This window comes from Sturnus vulgaris, chromosome 12 (assembly GCF_052056855.1).
Source record: "Sturnus vulgaris isolate bStuVul1 chromosome 12, bStuVul1.hap1, whole genome shotgun sequence".
Taxonomy (NCBI): domain Eukaryota; kingdom Metazoa; phylum Chordata; class Aves; order Passeriformes; family Sturnidae; genus Sturnus; species Sturnus vulgaris.
The window spans coordinates 18,195,709-18,214,644 of NC_142254.1; the positions used below are offsets into that span (position 1 = coordinate 18,195,709).

At 43.4% G+C, this 18,936-nt stretch overlaps 1 protein-coding gene across 1 annotated transcript; it reads right to left on the minus strand.

Annotated features, from left to right (window-relative positions):
- Window positions 1-2,399: 2,399 nt before the first annotated feature.
- Window positions 2,400-18,001, minus strand: MLYCD (malonyl-CoA decarboxylase). Its single transcript, XM_014874516.2, has 5 exons — window positions 17,472-18,001; window positions 12,324-12,436; window positions 11,277-11,433; window positions 10,665-10,814; window positions 2,400-3,723 (listed from the first exon to the last, which is right to left on the minus strand). Exons 1-5 carry the CDS (start codon window positions 17,970-17,972, stop codon window positions 3,190-3,192), a joined length of 1,455 nt encoding a protein of 484 aa, XP_014730002.2. The 5' UTR covers window positions 17,973-18,001; the 3' UTR covers window positions 2,400-3,189.
- Window positions 18,002-18,936: the final 935 nt, after the last annotated feature.

Consider the following 18,936-nt stretch of genomic DNA (forward strand, 5'->3'; position numbering starts at 1 on the left):
AGGGGACACACCAAGGCAATCCAGCTTTCCCCAGAACCTGTGGCTGATGCCTTGATGGAAGATTTATGGCAACTGCACGTGGAAAACTGCCAATCACCAGATAATAAGTGAGTAAGTGCAGGAACACACCTGAAAAGGACCATGACATCCCTTTAGGTCCATTTATCACTCCTTTTTTGAGGCCAGGTACTCAACAGTGAACATCTATACAACACCTCAGTGGCTGAGAAAGATTTAGGTTCAAATTTCTTAAAATATTCAAATGCTTTTGGAAGCAGTAAAAATACCAGACAAAAAATGAGATGGCCCATTCCTTATTTCCTAAACTAAAAGTGTTTTAACTGCTGCTGGCATGCTGAGCATTACCCTGACCCTTCCTTCCTAGAGGAGTTTCCTCACCAAGAGGCTGAAGGATCACACTGCCCTTACCTTACTCTACCTTTACAACACCTTTGTACCCCTTTGCCCAAGGAGGAATTCCCACAGGGGGCACAATCTGTAGGTCGTGACACTCAATATAAAACAAACTCCAGAGATATAAATGCAAAATTTACTTCAAGCATTTCTTTCTTTCAGCAGGGCTCTGTGATGGGCAAAGGAGCTGCAAACTGAACATCCCCCAGCCAAGCACAGTTTGTCCCCTCATTGCTCACACAGGGCACGGGTCCCACTCAACCCCACACAACCGGCACAACGGGAGGCCCCGCTCCTGTGACAAGAAAAAACAGCCGGAGTTGATCATAAACAAGCCTAAGTGACAAAGCAACATAATTTCTATTGATTTGCTTTCAAAGGCGGGATGCAGCTGTGAAACTGAGATGCTTTTCTACGCAGCCCCTCGCAGCACAGCAGCTCCCACTGCTCGCTGAGGAGAGGCACTGAAAGCAGCCTTCCCTTTTTCCTCTCCTGGCTCTGACAGAGGGTGTTCTTTCACATCCTGTGCTCCTCAGAAATGGCTCTGCAGTGGCACTCCCTGACAGGGAGAGAAAGGAACTGGATGTCTCTCTTCTCTCAGTGTTGTGAAGACTCCCTGTGACAGAGTACAATTCTCTCCAGGGACAGTTATTGTCCTGGTAAGTAGCGCAGATGGTGAATATTCAATTTTTTTATCCTCAGCATCTTTCATGCTAAAATCTCTCTTTAGTAGCAAGCTGGAAAAATCCAACAGAAAATCAATGGCCAGTGAAAGAAAACTAATAGCACTTAACAGCTGATGGCTTTTATGGGCAGCCTGTCCCACCTTCATCTCCAAACGATCCTTGAGCACTCACACTGGTGCTGTGGTTCTGACACAGAGCTCACTGCAGGAGCTTTGGCCCCACGTTGCTAACCTGTCAATGTAACAGATGATGTGACCTCCGAAAGCACAACACAACCAACAACCACAACCACGGCAACTGCTGCAAAGGAAACAACTCTGCAGGTGCTGCGGTTCTGATGGAGACCAGATGTCACCTAACAAATGGACCCAGCCACAAGAGCTCCAGGAAGAGGCTGCTGCAGCTTTGCAATTTCCTTCTCAGCCCCACATCACAGCTCCTGGCAATACCAGCAGATTAAACTGGCAGCTGAGGCAGGGGTGACTGGTTAATTCAGCATCCAGAGAAAGGTGACAGGGACAGAGCTGATGGTGACATGCCCAACCACAGCTGAGAAACCACGCCTGGAACCACAGGTGGGAATCTCCTTGCCGTGCCCAAATGCCAGCATCCGTCCTCCTGATTTGAAGAGTGGTAGGAATAAAAATAGACAGAAGCCTGCTTCCCCTGAGCTGTGTTTCTGTGTGAGAGCCATGCAGGCGGGTCTGGGAAATAACTGAAGTGTTAACGAAGCATTAGCAGCTTTGCTTTTCCCCCCTCATAAGCTACTATCATTTCATGTCACTGAACCAATTCTCATACAATTGTCTGAGGCTCCAAGTGGAAAAAACTCATTATCCTTCGAGTCCAGCTGTTAAGAATATGGGATTATGTTGTATTTCCATCTGCAATACAGCAGAAGCATTAGCTCTTTTTGAACTATGGCCAGGAGGATGCAGATTTAATTGCCCTCACATCTCCTCCTGCTTCAAAAATAAAACCATCTTTCAAAACCATTGCATTTTCAGAACTCTTTCACTTGAAGTAAGCAACCTGGTTCCTTCAAACTTGAAGAGTTTAACAAAGACAGAGTTCTCTTGCTCTACTCCTGCCAGCCAAGAATGGCTTGTATGTGTTTATATAAGCAGATAAATTTCACCTTGAAACCTGAATTCCAAGGCAGTTGAGAAAGATTAGAAAGCCCAAGAGAATGGATCACCCTTAAAACCAGGAGTGCCCTGTAGGAATTGTGTGGTGAAACTGTTATCAAGGAGAGTCACTAAGTGAAGGAGGGGAGATGCTGAAATCCACATACAATGATTTATTGAGAAAACTTGTTTTATTGGTTTATAAATCACACCTATCTCTTCATTAAAAAAGCTCTTTATCAATTTGAAATATTACCAAAGCAAAAATATAATATACATATTTAGAAAGTCCTCAACTGATTCTCAAGTAACAATCTGGCTTGTTCTCCTCTCCTATTTGAGCACTTCCTTAGTGCTCATTAAATTTTAGCAGCCAAAACATGCAAATATAACATAACATACCTGCTGTACTGAGATCCTGATTTTTCAACATTAGTGAAAGGCTTTTCCATGCTCCAGCAAAGCAAAGATTCAGTGAGTTTTAATTTGAAAAGGGAGAATACCAGAAAGTTTCACACGAGATTTTTCTGAAGGTGCAGAAGATAGATATTGCAGAAATAAGAGACAGATATTGTAGATTGCTGTTTCGATATTTGACCCAAAATTTACCTTTATTCCAGGTACTAACAATCTATAGCAGCATTTTGACAGAAAGTGCAGCTCCTTTCAAAGACAACTTACACAATTTATTACCAACAGAACAATGTTGGCTCAGGTGTTTTCCATTCAAGTTACCCCTGGGCTGCAGCTCATGAAGAGGATTTCACTCTCCATGAACACACAACTCCAACTCTGCACAAACCACAGAGATTTAACCAGGCTGAGTACACAAGAGCCTGATAACCCAGGGAACTCTGAGCACATCTGTCCCACAAGGTACATTCTGATTTAAGTACAGACACTGCAGATGATTACAGCCCTTCACAGCAGGAACACTGATCCCGAGTGTTCGTGCTACTCCATTACAGTTTGCTGTTCTGCTGGAACTGGGCCACCAAGGCCAGCACCTGCTCGGAGGCTCTGACCTGCTTGGAGCCCAGGTACAGGGCACTGTTGGAGGCCGTTTCCTCCAGGAAATATCTGTAGTTCACCATCATGCCACAGGAGGCCCCGATGCCCCTGGGGCTCGTGTCCCCCATCCAGTTGATCCTCCAGAGCACCGAGCCGTTCTGCAGGTGGAAATTGGCCACGGGGTTGAGGGCGTAGCCTCGGTGCTTCTCCCCATACAAGTACCAGGCACAGAGTCTCATCAGGGGGGAATGCAGCACCTCTGTCAGCTTTTCCGACCTCACCCACTCGTTGGTGTTCAAGAGTTTCTTTAGTGTTTCGCTGCTGGAGTCTCCTGTGATCTCAGAGATTTCCTTCCATTCACATTCTGTAAAAAGTTCGTTCCTGCCCTGTTCTTTTGCCTGGGAGGAGAGGAGACCAACGAGCCATTTTGTGAATCCTGGGATAGGTGAGAGTGTGGAAAAAGCTTTTATCTGAGGGAGTTCTTTCTGCAGACAAAAGGAGAGAAAAAAATAAATCATGAGTTTGGTCATGATTAGCACAGAGAAGTTTGAGTGAAAGGGCAGCTGATGGCCTTTGCTTTTTGGCAAGTGAAGACCAGGGAATCTGAGAAGGAACTGATACACATAGACACAAAAAAAAGGTGAAAATCCCCTGGCAGTAACAGGTTAGTGATGAGTAGGCACTGGGAGCACACAGAAAATTTTAACATTGACTGAATGTCATTCCTCACATCCCATCTCTATAGAAGTACTTCTGCTGTACTTAGGTATTGGGTTCTGCTGTTATCCTTCTTTTACAGGCAGAAATAAACAAATAAAACCACAGGCCATATAGAAGTGATTCTGAAGAATATTTCTTTTAAACAGACATACAAGTTTTGAAAGCCATTTAAATATTATTTATTTTCATATGTAACTGTCTCTTTTTTAAAAAAATCAAGGGCAATTTATTATTTCAGTCTATGGTAAAATCATGAGGTACTATTTGTAGATTTTTATAGAAAGGTGTATTTCATGGAGTTTTGAATGAAGTTCTTTATACAGACCAGCCACCTTTCATGATATTCCCTAACCCAGCAAGAAATGCAGACCATGTGATTATTCTTTTTTATTGCAAGTGTAACATTTGCTTTAAGCAAGTAAAATTTCTTCTCTACTCCTACTAATTTCTGATTAAATCCTGCTAACTATGGAATCATGTAAAGCAAAACATACATAAGGAAAACTGTCTGTCAGTTTTGGGGCATATGAATAAACTCACTGTCACTTAGAATGAACAAAAAATTGATCAGGCAACCCTCCTGGAGGACTGGGGACCAAGGAAGAGAGGGAAGACAGAGCTGAGCTGAAACCACCCCAGAGTTGGTTTAATTACTGTTCCAACAGAAGAAGTGGTAAGAACCAAGACATTCATCAACATTACAGAAGCATCTTCATGTCAGCAGAAAATTGTCTTTAAACGACTACAAATGGCGCTTTTTCTACCTCGAGGATTACCGAGGTAAGCATTAAAAAGCCATCAGGGCTCAGCTGGCGCTGCCAGGTTGTGTGAGCTGCAGCTGAGCTCCACACAGCTGCCATCTGCAGCCTGCTCGGGGAGGGTGCAGCCTCAGGAAATGCTGGGCCAAGCATCACCTCTGATACTCACAAAACCTTTCCCCTTCCCACAGCAGCTTCCCAAAGGTGTGCCCGCTGTCCTGTGCCTTCCAGCACCGGGACACTCTGCAGTTTGGTGACACAGCTGGATCACCTGCACAGAACCAGTGCCTGCCCTGAGCTGAAGCTCCGTGACTGTTATTTACATATGTCAGCCTCACAATTCTTTTGGGACCAGGCAGGGACAAGAAACACAGAGCAAGTTACACCTTACCAAAGAAACACCTCATTTCATCTCCTTAGAGAACCAGATTAAAAAAATACAATCAGATTATTTAAAACACTCTTTTCTGTATCTTATTGAACAAAACACCATTTTTGTAATCAGAGCTCCCAGGAGATCCTGACTGGGTCATGCTCACAACTGCCACAACTACCACACTGTAGGATAGTGAAATTCTAGTAAAGTAGAAACCAGTAAAATAGAAACTTGTTTCTACTGAAGGACATGATGATATTTCATTTTGAAGAGTAATTCCAAAGCTGATGTCTTTAACACCATCTGTGAAATCTAACTATCAGGTTTTCTTGCATGTGCATTTCATAAAATAAAGAAGTTCCTTTAGTTTTGCTCCTGAACAGATCTAACAAGGTTCTCACTCAGGAGCTGAGCTGTGCCTGTTGCTTCCATAGGGTAACAATTCCAATCTCATCTCCCAGGCTGCAGAGCCCGAGGCCACCTGTGCACCACCCACCATGACAAAAGGGACAATGGATTATTTCTTCACCTCTCCCTGTGGTCAAAAAAAAAAAAAAAAACACCAAAAAAAAACCCAAAAAAAAACCACTGCAAAGTTCCTACTTAAATAACTGACACGGATTCCTGGGGACGTTGACTGCTCCTTGTTTATCACCACTTTCAGGAGTGACCTGTTCACCAAGACAACCCTAAATACTTCACAGGAGGTTAGTAGCTCTTACTCTATTAAAACCACAAAATGGGAAATGGTGGGTTTTTTACTTCTCAGAACAGATAAGGCACGGGAAAGTGACCCCATTTTGAAGGTACAGCACCAACTACTACATATCTGATAAAAGCTTTCTTCAGAAGCTTATCCGAGGCATCCATTTCTCGTGGAAAACTAAATAAATGCACTGGAGTGAGCACATTTATGTTTTCCTAAATGGATGTGCTGGTTTCTGAGGCTATTGGTGGAGATCCATTAATGTTTACTTTCCTGTCAGAAACCCACACACCATTAAGAAACAGCTGCTAGTTTTGGTTCGGGGTAGATTTCTGCATTTGATTGTTGCTTTTTGCTGTTGTTTTCTTTTTCCTTTCCTTGCAGAAGAGCACAGATTTCTCCCATTATCCATATCTCATCTGAAACTGTCTTGCACTCTGAAAACTGCAGTCCAAGGTCACATTTTTCATCAATGAAATCAAAGCCTGTTTTGGAAATTATGATCTCCCCAGGTCACCTAGATGAAATTAAGGTAGCAATTATCAACAGCCCAAGCAGAAAGCTAAAATCTGCCACCAATTGTTGAGTATTCTATTGAGTCACACAGCAGCTATCAGTTTTCTCCCTCAAATGCCAGAGGCTATAAAACCCTAAGCAGTTTTCTCAAAGGCTTCAGCACAGTTATCTGTGTCTGTCATCTGCTGACTGAATTGCCACGATGTACCTTCTGCAGAGCCACAGACTGTTTAGAGTGCCTATAAACACATTGGGAATTAAATGTCTGGCTAATGAGAAATCCATCCACCTCCTCTGTTCACCAGCACCTATCAGCTTGCTAGAAATGATCTGCCTGCACTCAATTTGGGGTTTGTTTTGTTTTTTTTTGCAGTTGTCTGAAATAGTTTCAAAATCCAATTCATTTCTGGGAACAACACAAGCTTCAGTTTCAGAAATACAAGAGATCATTTTTGTTACCTGTTCCCTGCTTTATATACATTAATATAAACAAGAGACTGCATGGAATGCCTAAACAGCCTATTCCCAGATTGGTACAGGGAGAACTGGGATCAAAGTGGTATCAGTGGCCTAATGAATTCATCCCAAAATAATCCCAACAGGATATGCTCAGAAACAACAGAAGCCTGCACACAAACCCCTTCTGCATTATCTGTGTAGAAGAAACTGCCAAAAACCCAAAAACCTGCTCCTGAGAGCAGCACAGCTTCTCCCAGGATGCCCTTTGTAGGTGACACGAGGTCCAATTCTGATCTCCAGAATATCCCCCCCTTTACCCAATTACACAGAACAATTCCTGTGGCAAATGTCAAATCTTTATGTCCAGGTAAAGGTTAAGGATTCCAACTGCAAACTGTGCACACAAAAAGAGAGGAACCGAGGACCCCATTTTGTGCCTCAACTTCATCCATCCTCCATCTGCTTCAGTTAGTGAGACCCAAAAGCTGTGGCCATCAATTTGTCCACAGTGCTCAGCACTGAGCTGTGAAATCCTCACCAGTTTTCCCAACAATCCTAAGAAAAAGCCATCTGCAAGGAATGCTGTCAGGAGAGAATCAGTGCTTGGCATCCTGTGCAGGTGAGAAGTGCTGCCCCACATATGCTCATGTTTAGCAGAGTACTTGACCAGTTCAGGCAAATTAACAAGAAGATTTCTAAAAAATTAAGTTCTATTTTAATTGTGTATTAATGAGATATTAAAGTGTATGGTACCAACTGGGTTAATAGCCATCATTTCCTAGTTTAGATCAAGGTTTCAGTAGAGTTTTGAAATCCTGTCAGATGAAGGCTTTGATGCAGAGGGGTTCTCAGCACACTTCTAACTTTGTACATGTCTTTTCCTGACCTAATGATACACATTCATGGCAGGTCCAATTTGGAGTTTTCCTCACGAAGAATGACAGCTGGGATTTCAGTTTGGAGGATACAGTGGCACTTACAAGTAGAAGTGTCAGAGCAGGTTACACTAAGGTAGAAGTCAGGTAAAGGATTTTTACTGGAGGATAAAACAAGTTATAAGAGCTTGCAGCACCTTGGGACAACACAACTCAAACAGAATTCTGCAGATCAAACAGATGTCCACAAAACTTAACTAAAATGGCAAGTTATAAAAGTGTCTTAGTCATCAATTTAAATAAAATAAAAAACGAAATCCTCGACCCTTCCAAATGGTCTCCTCTTCCCAATGCATTTTATTACCAGTTAAATTAAAGAGTCTCAGCTTCTGTAACCTGGAACACTTGGTGATTTAGCAGCACTTGAAAAAAAGATTTGTTTATTGCAAAGCCATGCAAAGTGATATAAAATATCCTCTTCCTATCAGAGACCTCACCCATCTATTTTACAAAGGCTGCAGGATGCTGCCTTAATGAGATGTAATTTTTGACCCAGGACATTTTTGCTGAGGCTGGATGGCTTCAGCTGCTGTCACCAAGTCCACTCAGCACTCCTGTGCACCATTTGTCCCTCCTGAAGTGACTGAAACGATGCTCCCAAGAATTACGTCCAACCTGAATAGAGACAACCTTGGCAAGTCCTTTGCTTGCACCTGAGCAGAGAGAAAGAGAGCACATGTGTGCAATTAATCCACAGAAAAAGGACTTCCAGAATTTTGGGAGCCAGGCAAAACAGGCTGCCAAGAGTATTTACTCATCACATGCACTGCCTTTGCCCTGAACAACCCTGACTTTGTAGGAATTCCATAGTGGAAGTTTTTTGAAGCTGAAATGAGGGCTTCTCTCCTCTGAGGGGTCAAGTCCACTGAGATGGGAGGCACAACGTTTGCAGCTGGAGCTGAACCAGGAGGCCTTGTAGAAGAGCACCAAATAATTGTGGGAACAACAGGACAACGATTCAGAGTCACTTCACAGATGTAAAACATGCAGTGGCAGATGGTTCTTGCACCATTCAATACCAATTCGAGGACAATACTTTGGAATGAAGGTGGAGAAAGCATGAAGGAGTGGGAAGAACAGGAGAGAGAAAAATATTAACATCAAAGAGTGAAGAATAAAACTAGAGAGCCACATCCACAATGGATAAATATTCCTGGATTATCCCTTCTCTCTTCTTTAGCCCTAGAGTGGTTCCCTTCTAAACAGGAATGGTGTAGGGACAATGCATGGAGGTTCTTGTACCTTTCATCTATGCACACAGACAATAAAGAAACACCTCAGTCCATGTCCAGTTTGTCACACAACAATTTCCTTACCAGCATGTTTTTCACAACTTTAAGCAGTGTAGAAAATGTGAGTAGGGAGGAAGATCTCCAACTTTGGCATTTCATGGAAGGCACTCAAGTTTTCAATATTAAAGAAGCTGTTTAAGATTGACAGATCAATTTTGTGATTAAAATGTATTTCATGGCATCTCAGCAAAGGGTTTCCTATGATAAATACTGAAGAGGGGCTGAGTTTTAAACACTGAAATGTAAAAACTTAGCCACAAGAATAAATCCAAAACAGACTCTTCTCTTGGACACACCCAAATTTAAAACTTGCACTAGGTTATCTAAGCATGATGTGCTGTTTGCCTTTGTAACTGACACCTTTGCTGGTGTTACAAGCAATTAGTGATGGACAGATACAATGTCAATAGGGTTATTTTATGACAGCAACTCAATTATCCAGAAATTATTTTTCAGATATGAAAGCAGATAACTCCATAAATTTATTCCAATTTCCCTTCAGTCAAGATCAGACAGATGGCATGGCTTAATTATACCTGGACTACTGCACTTTCAACAATTAATCTAAAAGCCATTCCAAAAGCAAGAAGCAATAAAATGCAGCCAAAATAGCCATTAAAAATAAAATAAAATAAAAATAAAAAAAACAAAAAACTTCAGGGCAGCCAGCTATGATTCAGCAATTAAATAATCTATCACTTTCTGGCAGTAGAAGTTTGCAGCATCCAATTTTAAGATATTTTTGTAAGTAGAACTGAAGTTCTAAATCACAGACAGTTTTCCAGACATTGTTACCAATCCAGATGTGAAACAGTGAATATAAACACAAGCAGTGATCATTATTTTTAAGTGGTAGCTCTGTCACCAATTTAAGTAGTAAAGATTATTAAATAAAATAATGTGCTCAGCACAAGATGTGACTGTCTCTTTCACACCATTCTGTAAGTGAATTTTAATTCCTTTCTCCAGTTGCTTGGAAGAAAGTTCTCCAAGTACTAAAGCTATTAACAACAATCACTTAGCATGCAATGATATTATCTAAATTCAGAGAACTGACTGACAGAAAAAAAGATCCTTTTAACTTTTAAGACGTTTTCTTTACTACATTGCAAGACATATCTGGGCAAAGAAATCTCTCTCCTTTTCATTTTTCTCAATAGATGTATTCAGGGCACACATGCACACTGCATAAATAACCGGTGGCAAGTCAATGTAACAAACAAAGCAACGAACTAATTAATGAACAGGAAGTGTTTCTGCTCCTGGAGCAGCTGAAGATTTTGGAAAAGCAGTGTCAGGTACTTAGAAGAGAGAATATCTTGATCAGGCTCTTCCCACTCAACTGAGAGGCAACAGGATCAGGATTGTATCAGAGCAGAACACAGCTGTGTCACAGCCACCTTCAACAGGAATGTTCTCATGTGACTGCAGGCAACCACCCAAGGAACTCACACAGAACGTGTCACCTGTGAACAGAATCTCCATCTGGCAGACATCAACCAAGAGCAGGAAATGCTCTTCCAGCTCTCCACATCTCCAAAGGCTGCTCTGGGAAATTCCAAGTGTAGGGGAAGCCCCAGCAGCTCCTGGGCTGAGCAGGGACATGAAATGGGAACTAAAGGATGCAGGGCAAACAGAGCCTGAGGCCCCCCGGGCACACCCACCTGCAGCTCTCTGACAACTCTCTTGATGAGGTGAGTCCCCAGTTCCACCCCCTGCAGGCCCTGCTGAGTCAAACTGATGGAGTAGAAAATGGCTGTTGTGATTTTCTCTGCATCTTCTGTCTCTAAAGGTGGCACTTCTTTCACTATGGCCTGGGAAAATAAGGATTAAAAATAAAAAATGTTAATAATAGTTATTATCATCATTATGGGGGGTTGTTTTCTTTTTAACTTTTAAATGTGTTAACACTTTTCCTCGATGTTTTATTCATTGAGAATAAAAATCTAATGAAAAAGTAGGAAGAGCTGCTTATTCATTAGTAAGTGCAGGAAAAAACTAACATTGTTTAAAGTTTTGAGAAGAAATTGTAATTTGAAATTTTATTCTCTATATATCTCTCATCTTTTCTTATTCTTCTTGCTCTTGAGCAAACCCTCAACATTTCAATTTACATAATACACAAGACAGACAAAATATCCCTGTCATTTTTCCGTGCCAATTCTCTCATCTCTTAAAAGATGAAACAAAAGCAAATCTTGCCAAAATATAGGGAACTGTGGATTTTTTTAAAAAGCACACTGCAATCTGAGCACCAAATGCCTCAGTGGCTGTACCTGGATGCTGCTGGAGATGTCACTGGTTAGTGCCACATGCAGGACAATCAATGGCTCTCCTGGGATGGCACAGTGAGAAAAGAAGTAACACCTTCTATAGGCCCCAACTCGACGCTTCATATCAACCCAGTTCCTCACAGGGTGCACAGCTTCAGAACTCAAGGAGAAAATTGAAAAAGAAAATTACTATTATTATTAATTTATTATCGTTATTATCATTGTTATTATTATTTCATTTAAAATAGAGTCAGCTGCGCTACAAGCTCAGCACTTTTCCCACTGGTGTCAGTGACAAAACTTTCCAACCAAAAACCAAGAATCAGGCTGTGAATAACAAAAAACTGTCAGCAAGCTGTGACAAAGTGGATGGTAAAGGAATATTGCACACTCACTCACTAGTGTGCCAAATTACATCAAAGATTAATTAAATATTACTCATTATTTGGAAAATACAGCTTGTACAAGATCTCTTTGCCTTATCCACGCTTATGTAACATACTTTCAGAACATTCTAGAGATTATTTTTTCTTCAAGAATTATACAAGAAGGTGGCCCACTACATAATTTAGTAATTTTCAGCTTCATCACAACTTTGACTGCTTGACAGAAATTCACAAATCCATGTTGTAGATCCACAAATCAATGTTACAGATTCACAAATCAATGCTGGAAATTCAGAAATTGATGTTGTAGAGCACACTGTATAAAAACCAAGGTGCTCTCTTCACATGTAGTTTTCAAGTGATCCTGGGCACCTCACCAGCTCCAGACAAAACCACTGCAGCACCTCTGGGAATGTGGAAGAGTAACTGAGAAGTTTGGAAGGAAAGGCAGCACCCTACCAGTGCAGTGTGGCAGCTACAGATCAAATTATGGCACAAATTATCCCTTTTGCTCTTTACTTCATTTTTCAAATTGGGCTCTACAGCATGTCAGTGCTAATATTTCATAATTATGCCTTCAGTTCAGGAAAGCAGAGTCTTGAGAACAGTGAATCTCTGCAGTCTCATTCTTCCTCAAGGACTCCTTCCAGCCTCCAGCACTTACTCACTGATTTTCTGGAGCACTTCACAAGGTGATTGCCATGTGACCCGTTCCAGGTTGAGGAATCCTGTGCAGAACCACTCTGAGAGCATGTTCTTGAGAACTCCATTCATCTCCTGCAAACAGAACCACGGTGGAATGAGCTGATGGGTAAGGAAGGTAGAACATGGAAATGAGAGTAAAGATAACCTTGATTGATCCAGCTACAGCACTGAGAGCTTAAAGGAAACTTATGGATCTGTTTGAGAAGATGAACCACGAAATGGTGCAGGGCTGAACCAAGGAAAATCCTTCAAGGGACTGTCTGTAGTGCAAGCAGGAACAGGCAAGATAAGGCAAAACACTGTGGACAAAAAGCAGACAATGGGTAGAAGGTTTTGAGCAGACTTGACCACAAGGCTGCAGTTGCACAGTAGCTCAGATTTCAGTATCATCTTTCAATAGGATGCAGATAGAATTTTTCTTCTCTAAAAACATGAAAATATTTGAACAAGAAAAGTAAAACCCAACAGCGTAAGACAACAGAACTGAAAAATCAAACCAGCTTTGGAACAGTATGAGGTGAAACCCAACTCTAATGTCAAACCCTTTCAGAAACATTCATTGTGATAGTGATTTTTATATTCCCTACTAGTTTCCTCCTGCTTGTGTTATTAAAGATTTCCTGTCTAAATTTATTTGAGTTTAACAAGTATTCTTGAAATCAGCACGGCATGAATATCCCTAAAAGAGATCCCAGAGTTTGTTTTTCTTTCTTCCATTTGCCTTGTACACAAGACACAGTGTGGTACCAGCACCAGCTTACCAACAGCCTGATCAGAAATGTGGGCTTACCTGAAACTAACTTAATAACCACTTACTTCAAAACAAAAACTCTTCATCTTCTATTCAAACTTTTATTAAATAGCTACTGCTGCACATGAAAGAGATACAAATTAAGCTCCAATGTACTTTAGCTTGCTACATTAAAGAGAAACAACTGGAAAAAATATCTAAATCTCATCAGAAAACCTAACACGTTTTCCCTAAGTTCAGATGCATTCTCAGGACTGTCATAAAAAGCAAAAGCATTTCCTATTATAACCTAATCAAGGTGAAAGTTGCCGAGGCACTTGTCAAAAGACACACATCAAAGAAGGTTTCTGCTGGCCAAGGTAACTGCTACAATTATTCCAAGACTGAATAAAAGGACAGGTTTATTCCATAACATAATAGAAAAAAAATTTCAAACCCCAAAGAAACAGCCATTCATCTGCACAGAACAATTCTGTCCTCCATGATAATATTTTTCAGTGCCTTTTTCCTCAACAAATATATTCTGATTGGATTGTTCATTCTGACTTTAAGGTACCTCCCTTGTGAATCCTTCTTCCTGCACAGCTCTGAAGTTTTTAGATAATAACCACAAATCACTTTGGTCAAATATCCCTTGGTGTAGTGGAAATCTCCAGGCATTCCAGGATTGTTTGTTTTGTTTTCTTTTGTAGGGACACACTGTAAACTAGAAAAACAAGCTGGAGTTGTCAGATGTGGGGGGCAAGGAAGAGATTCCTATGGCTCTCTTGTCATCCATGTGCTTTTTGAAGAGCATTTCAGCTGCAGTGCAGCAGGCAGAGGTGGAACTGGCAGCACTCCTGCTGGCTGCATTTTGACTTTGTGCTCTGCATCTCCTGCAGTAACAAGGCTCAGACAGCACGGCCCGACTGCAGGACAGTTATCCTGCATGGAAAATGGCAGAGTGGGAAGCACTGGAGTCACGAGTTCTGCTCCTCTGAGGTTTAGCAAGGGATGCCAGTGGACCCGAGGCTGTTCCCATCACAGAGCTCCTGCAGCTCCAGGGTGCAGCTGCAGAAAAGCAATGCAGCTGTGAGCAAAGAACAAAGTGCAGCAGATGGACTTGCAGTAATGCTCTGGAGAGAAAGAAATACTGTTTATAGGGAATTACAACTCAAACAACCTGTCAGTTGTGAATAATAGGGTTTTACAGAACAGGGCACTATGCAGGAATTTGAACAGCTCCAGGTACAAGGGACCTGCCACCATCGAGTCCAAGCCCACTGGGCCTGGAGCAACAGGACATGAGGGAATGGCTTCAGATTGAAAGAGAGAAGGTTTAGATGGGATATCAGCAATAAATTGTTCCCTGTGAGGTTTCCCACAGAGGCTGTGTCCATCCCTGGCAGTGTCTCAGGCCAGGCTGGAGCAGCCTGGGACAGTGGAAAGTGTCCCTGCCCCATGGCAGGGGTGGAACTGGATGAGCTTTAAGGTCCTTTCCAGCCCAAACCATTCCAGGATTCCACAATTCCGTGCTGACAAAACTTCTCAGTGCAGAAAGACATAAAAGTTTTCACTATCCAAAACTGTTTAATTCAAGTCACCTGAAGTAGATTCTGACTTGTGTTTAATATCTCAGTGTACAGGACACTTCCAAAAAGCTTCACTCCAACAAGGACAGGCTCAAGTTTGGGTCTCTTATTTTACAGATTTAGTGTCAGGGTCTCTTATTTTGTAAATTTAGTGGTGCATAAATTGTTATTTTCATTTCAGAGGCCGTTCTAGTCATAAAAATTACATCTGCAACACTTCATTAAAAAGAAAAGCCAGCACATTCATTATTCAGCATCCCAGTCTTAAATTTGAGCAACAAGACATACTCAGATTAGTATTTCAAATTACCAGCTATACTTCAATTTCTATTAGCCAAGTCTAATAAATTGTGATTATTTTTTCTCGTTGTGTTCTTGCTACAAGACAGCAAATTACAGCATTTTTAATCTTCACATCAAGTACCTATTTCATGGGCAACAAATGGGAAAACTCTTATGAAAACCTCCAATTAATTATTTTTTTATTAAGAAGAAATGTCTCTCTGATGAGGGAACTATTTCACTTTCCCTCTCAAACTACTAAATAAAATACTCCTCATAAGAGTTGAGTTTTCCCATGTTTTTGGAATAAATTTTCAACATGATTTATTTCACTTGGGCCTTACAGATCTACTCTGATATTGCCAAGTATTTGAAAGTGCCTGTGGTGGGGGGTTGATTGGGTTCATTTTGGGTGGGGTTTTGGGGGGTTTTTGGTTGGTTTTTTTCCCCCCACAAATTACCTACAGGATCTAGATAGAGAATATCCCTGGTGAGATACTGGGAAAATATCCCTACCAGCAAAACAGGATTCAAAAGTGACACAAATGAAAGGGGACTGGTTTCTGCTTCCTTATTGCTAATAGTAATTACTGCAGTGATAATGGCAGTGCTGAAAACTCTCCTGGCTCTTGTGGTTTATGTTATTGGACATCTTATCCTTAAAATTAAAATCATTCTTTCTTTCCCCTCCATTTCTGCTCATTTGGACAATGAATAAATTGTGCTCAAGTACTTTCAAGTGACTTAATCACTTAAATATATTTTACTGCAATCTGTTGAACAAACACAAAATAGAAATCCTTCATCATCCAATATCTGAGCAGTCCAAGCTGCTTTTATGCTGATAGTGCTGAGGAAATAGAAAAATATTTCACATTTACAACACAGCAATGGGCAATCCGGGTTTTAATAGGTCTTTCAAATTACAAAGTAAAAACTAAGGACTGACTAAGAAATATTTTAGACTATTTGAGCAAAACCAAAATCCCAGGAGGCCACATAATGTATTCTGTAATTCTCCACCAACATCAAGGAGATCCATTTAATTTTATTCCTACATTGCCTCGTCAGTGCAGACACAAATATACAGAGGTTATAAAACTCTTGTTGCACTTTTGTCTTTATGTTAGAATTGAAATCATCTCTGCATTAATGAAATGGCTACCCAGGACTTGTGATAGGCAAATACCAAACACTTGTTTACAGAAAACTTTTAACAATGATGGTGCTTCTTTTTTTTTTCCAATAGATCAACACAAGACCAAGATTATAAATACACTCCAACTACTGCTTAATTATGGAAGCAGGTTTACAGATAAATCAATTTGACAAAAATACTCTCTTTTTTATTATCTTTTGCCAGCCCTTGCACTTTACACTGACTTTTTCTAAATCATATGGAAAGATGAAGAATATTTTAAAAGCAATCGTTGGATGATTTGCTACCCGAGATCATAATGTTGTGAATTTTTCACCAGAGTCATATTTCAAGGGCTGAAATACAAGTAAGCAAGCAAAATGTAACAAATCTCAAGAGGGAAACGCTGGCACAGAAAAAGTGTTGTAGGTGAGAGGGTTCTGAACAGCAAGAGGAAGAACTGCACCCGTGAAACATTTTCAGCAAATTTCACTCTGTGCACTGCAAGAGCTCATCAAAAATTCAACTGTTTATAAGGACAGTGGAAAATCAGTGTCCTGTGGTGAAAAGAAGGAACAGAACATATGACAAGAACATAAGAGAGAAAGGACAAAAATTGAAAGAGCATCATGAAAATAATCAAGCCCAGCTTTGCTGTAAATTAACTTCTAAAACAATGTATTATGTGCCACTCCGGAAAGCCCATTGCTTCACAGCAGGGGCCACTTCCCTGCTGAGTGTCAGCTCTCACTGCTGCCATGGCCTGGGGAAAGGGCTCACTCGTGTCTCTCTAGAGAATCACGGAATTATTCACGTTGGAAAAGCCATCCGGGATCATCGAGTCCCATCTCTGACCCATCACCACCTTGTCAACCAGACCATGGCACTAAGTGCCACAAGCAGTGGTTTCTTGAACGCCTCCAAGGACGGGGACTCCACCTGGGTCTGCTGCAATGTTTAATCACCCTTTATGTGAAGAAATTCCTGCTGATGTCCGACCTGACCTCCACTGGCCCAGCCTGAGGCCGTTCCCTCTCCTCCTGTCCCTGTTCCCTGGAGCAGATCCCGACCCCCCCGGCTGTCCCCTCCTGTCAGGGAGCTGTGCAGAGCCGGGAGGTTCCCCCCGAGTCTCTTTTTCTCCACGCTGAGCCCCTTTCCCAGCTCCCTCAGCTGCTCTTCATCGGACTTGGCCTCCAGACCCACTCCAGCACCCCAATGTCCCTCCTGAACGGCGGGACCCATAAAGACCCCAACACTAAACTGAGTTCTCGGGACTAACGTGGCTCCAGGAGCAGCACCACGAGCAGGAAGCCCCAAACCACATCCCCCCCGCACTCCCTTAGAGCCACCCAGGTCAGCCCTCACCTTGACGTGGGGCCCATCCACCGCTTTACTCGCCAGCCCCTCCATCAGGTCTGCCCTGAGCTCCACGAGGAAGCGCAGCCCGCCCTCGAGGCGGCCCAGCTGCTGGAAGAGCCCGCGGTACTGGGGGTTCAGGTAGTAGCGGAGCCGGTCCTCGGCCTGCAGCAGCGCCCCGGGCTCCCTGCGCTGCTCGCGGGCCTGCAGCACCTTGGCGGCGGCCTCGGCCACCCGCCCGTGCTCCACGCCGAAGTCGCGGGCCAGGCGGGTGAGGAGCTCGGCGCGGGGCGGCCCGGGCTGCAGAGAGCGGTAGAACCGCACGAACTCCGCGCCGCGCAGCTCGGCGGGCGGCACCGCCTTCTCCTTGGTCTCGTAGGGCGGCAGCGGCGGCACCGAGCGGCGCAGCAGCTCCTCCATGCCCGGGGCAGCGCCCGACGAGAGGCGGCGCGGGCCCCGCGCGGCCCAGAGCAGCGGGCGCGGGCCCAGGCGCGGGCACAGCCGCCTCATCCCGCACACCGCCGCAGGCCGCGGCACCGCCCCCGGGCCGCTCCGCGCGCGCTGATTGGCTGCGGCCGCAGACTGACAGCGCGCCCCGCCAATGGGAAGGGAGGAGAGCTTGGCGGGGCTGGGGGTGTGTGAGGGGTGTGGCGGCCGCCATGTTGAGTGTGGCGCTCAGAGGTCACGGGCTGTCCCTCCTCACGGCCCGGAGATCCTCCGGCACCGCCCTGCCCTCACAGCGCTCCGTGCTGCTCTTCGGAACCAGAGAGTCCCTCAGAATGCATAGTGTTGTAATTTGGAACCAGAGAGTCGTGTTGGACACGGTGTCGGGCTGCGCCAGGGGAGGGTCAGGTTGGGCAATAGAGGAATTTCCTCACAAAAAGGGTAGTTGGGCATTGGGCTGCCTCCCTGGAGGTGGCACTTGGTGCCAAGGTCTGCTCCAGAAGTTGGTGTTCGGTCACAAGTTAAACTTGATGATCTCAAGAGATCTTTTCCAACCTAACTGGTTTTGTGATTCCATGAATCATCGAGATTGGGAGAGACCTGTAGGATCATCCAGTCCAGGTGTTCACCCAGCGCTGCCACTGGAACCCCTAAACCACAGCAACAAATGCCGGATCAGACACCGGAGCATCTCCAGGGATGGTGACTCCACCACCTCCCTGGGCAGCCTGTTCCAATGCCTGACCTCCCAAATAATGAATACGTTTTTTTCAAGCATAATTTGAATCTCCCCTGTCTCAGTTTATGACCTTAAACCATCCACGGTATCCTTCTCCCCTGTGGCTCCTGTATTTCCTGCTGGGGTGTGCTGGGTTTGTGGGACACCACTGAGCACCCAGGCTTGCACAGCTCTGAAATAAATAATTCCCGTGTGTCTCAAGTGTGTCATTATTGGTGCACCCCAGGGAACAAATCCGATTTCCTGGGCAGCTTCCCCATGTCCTGATGAGGCTGTGGCTCCTGGAAAGCT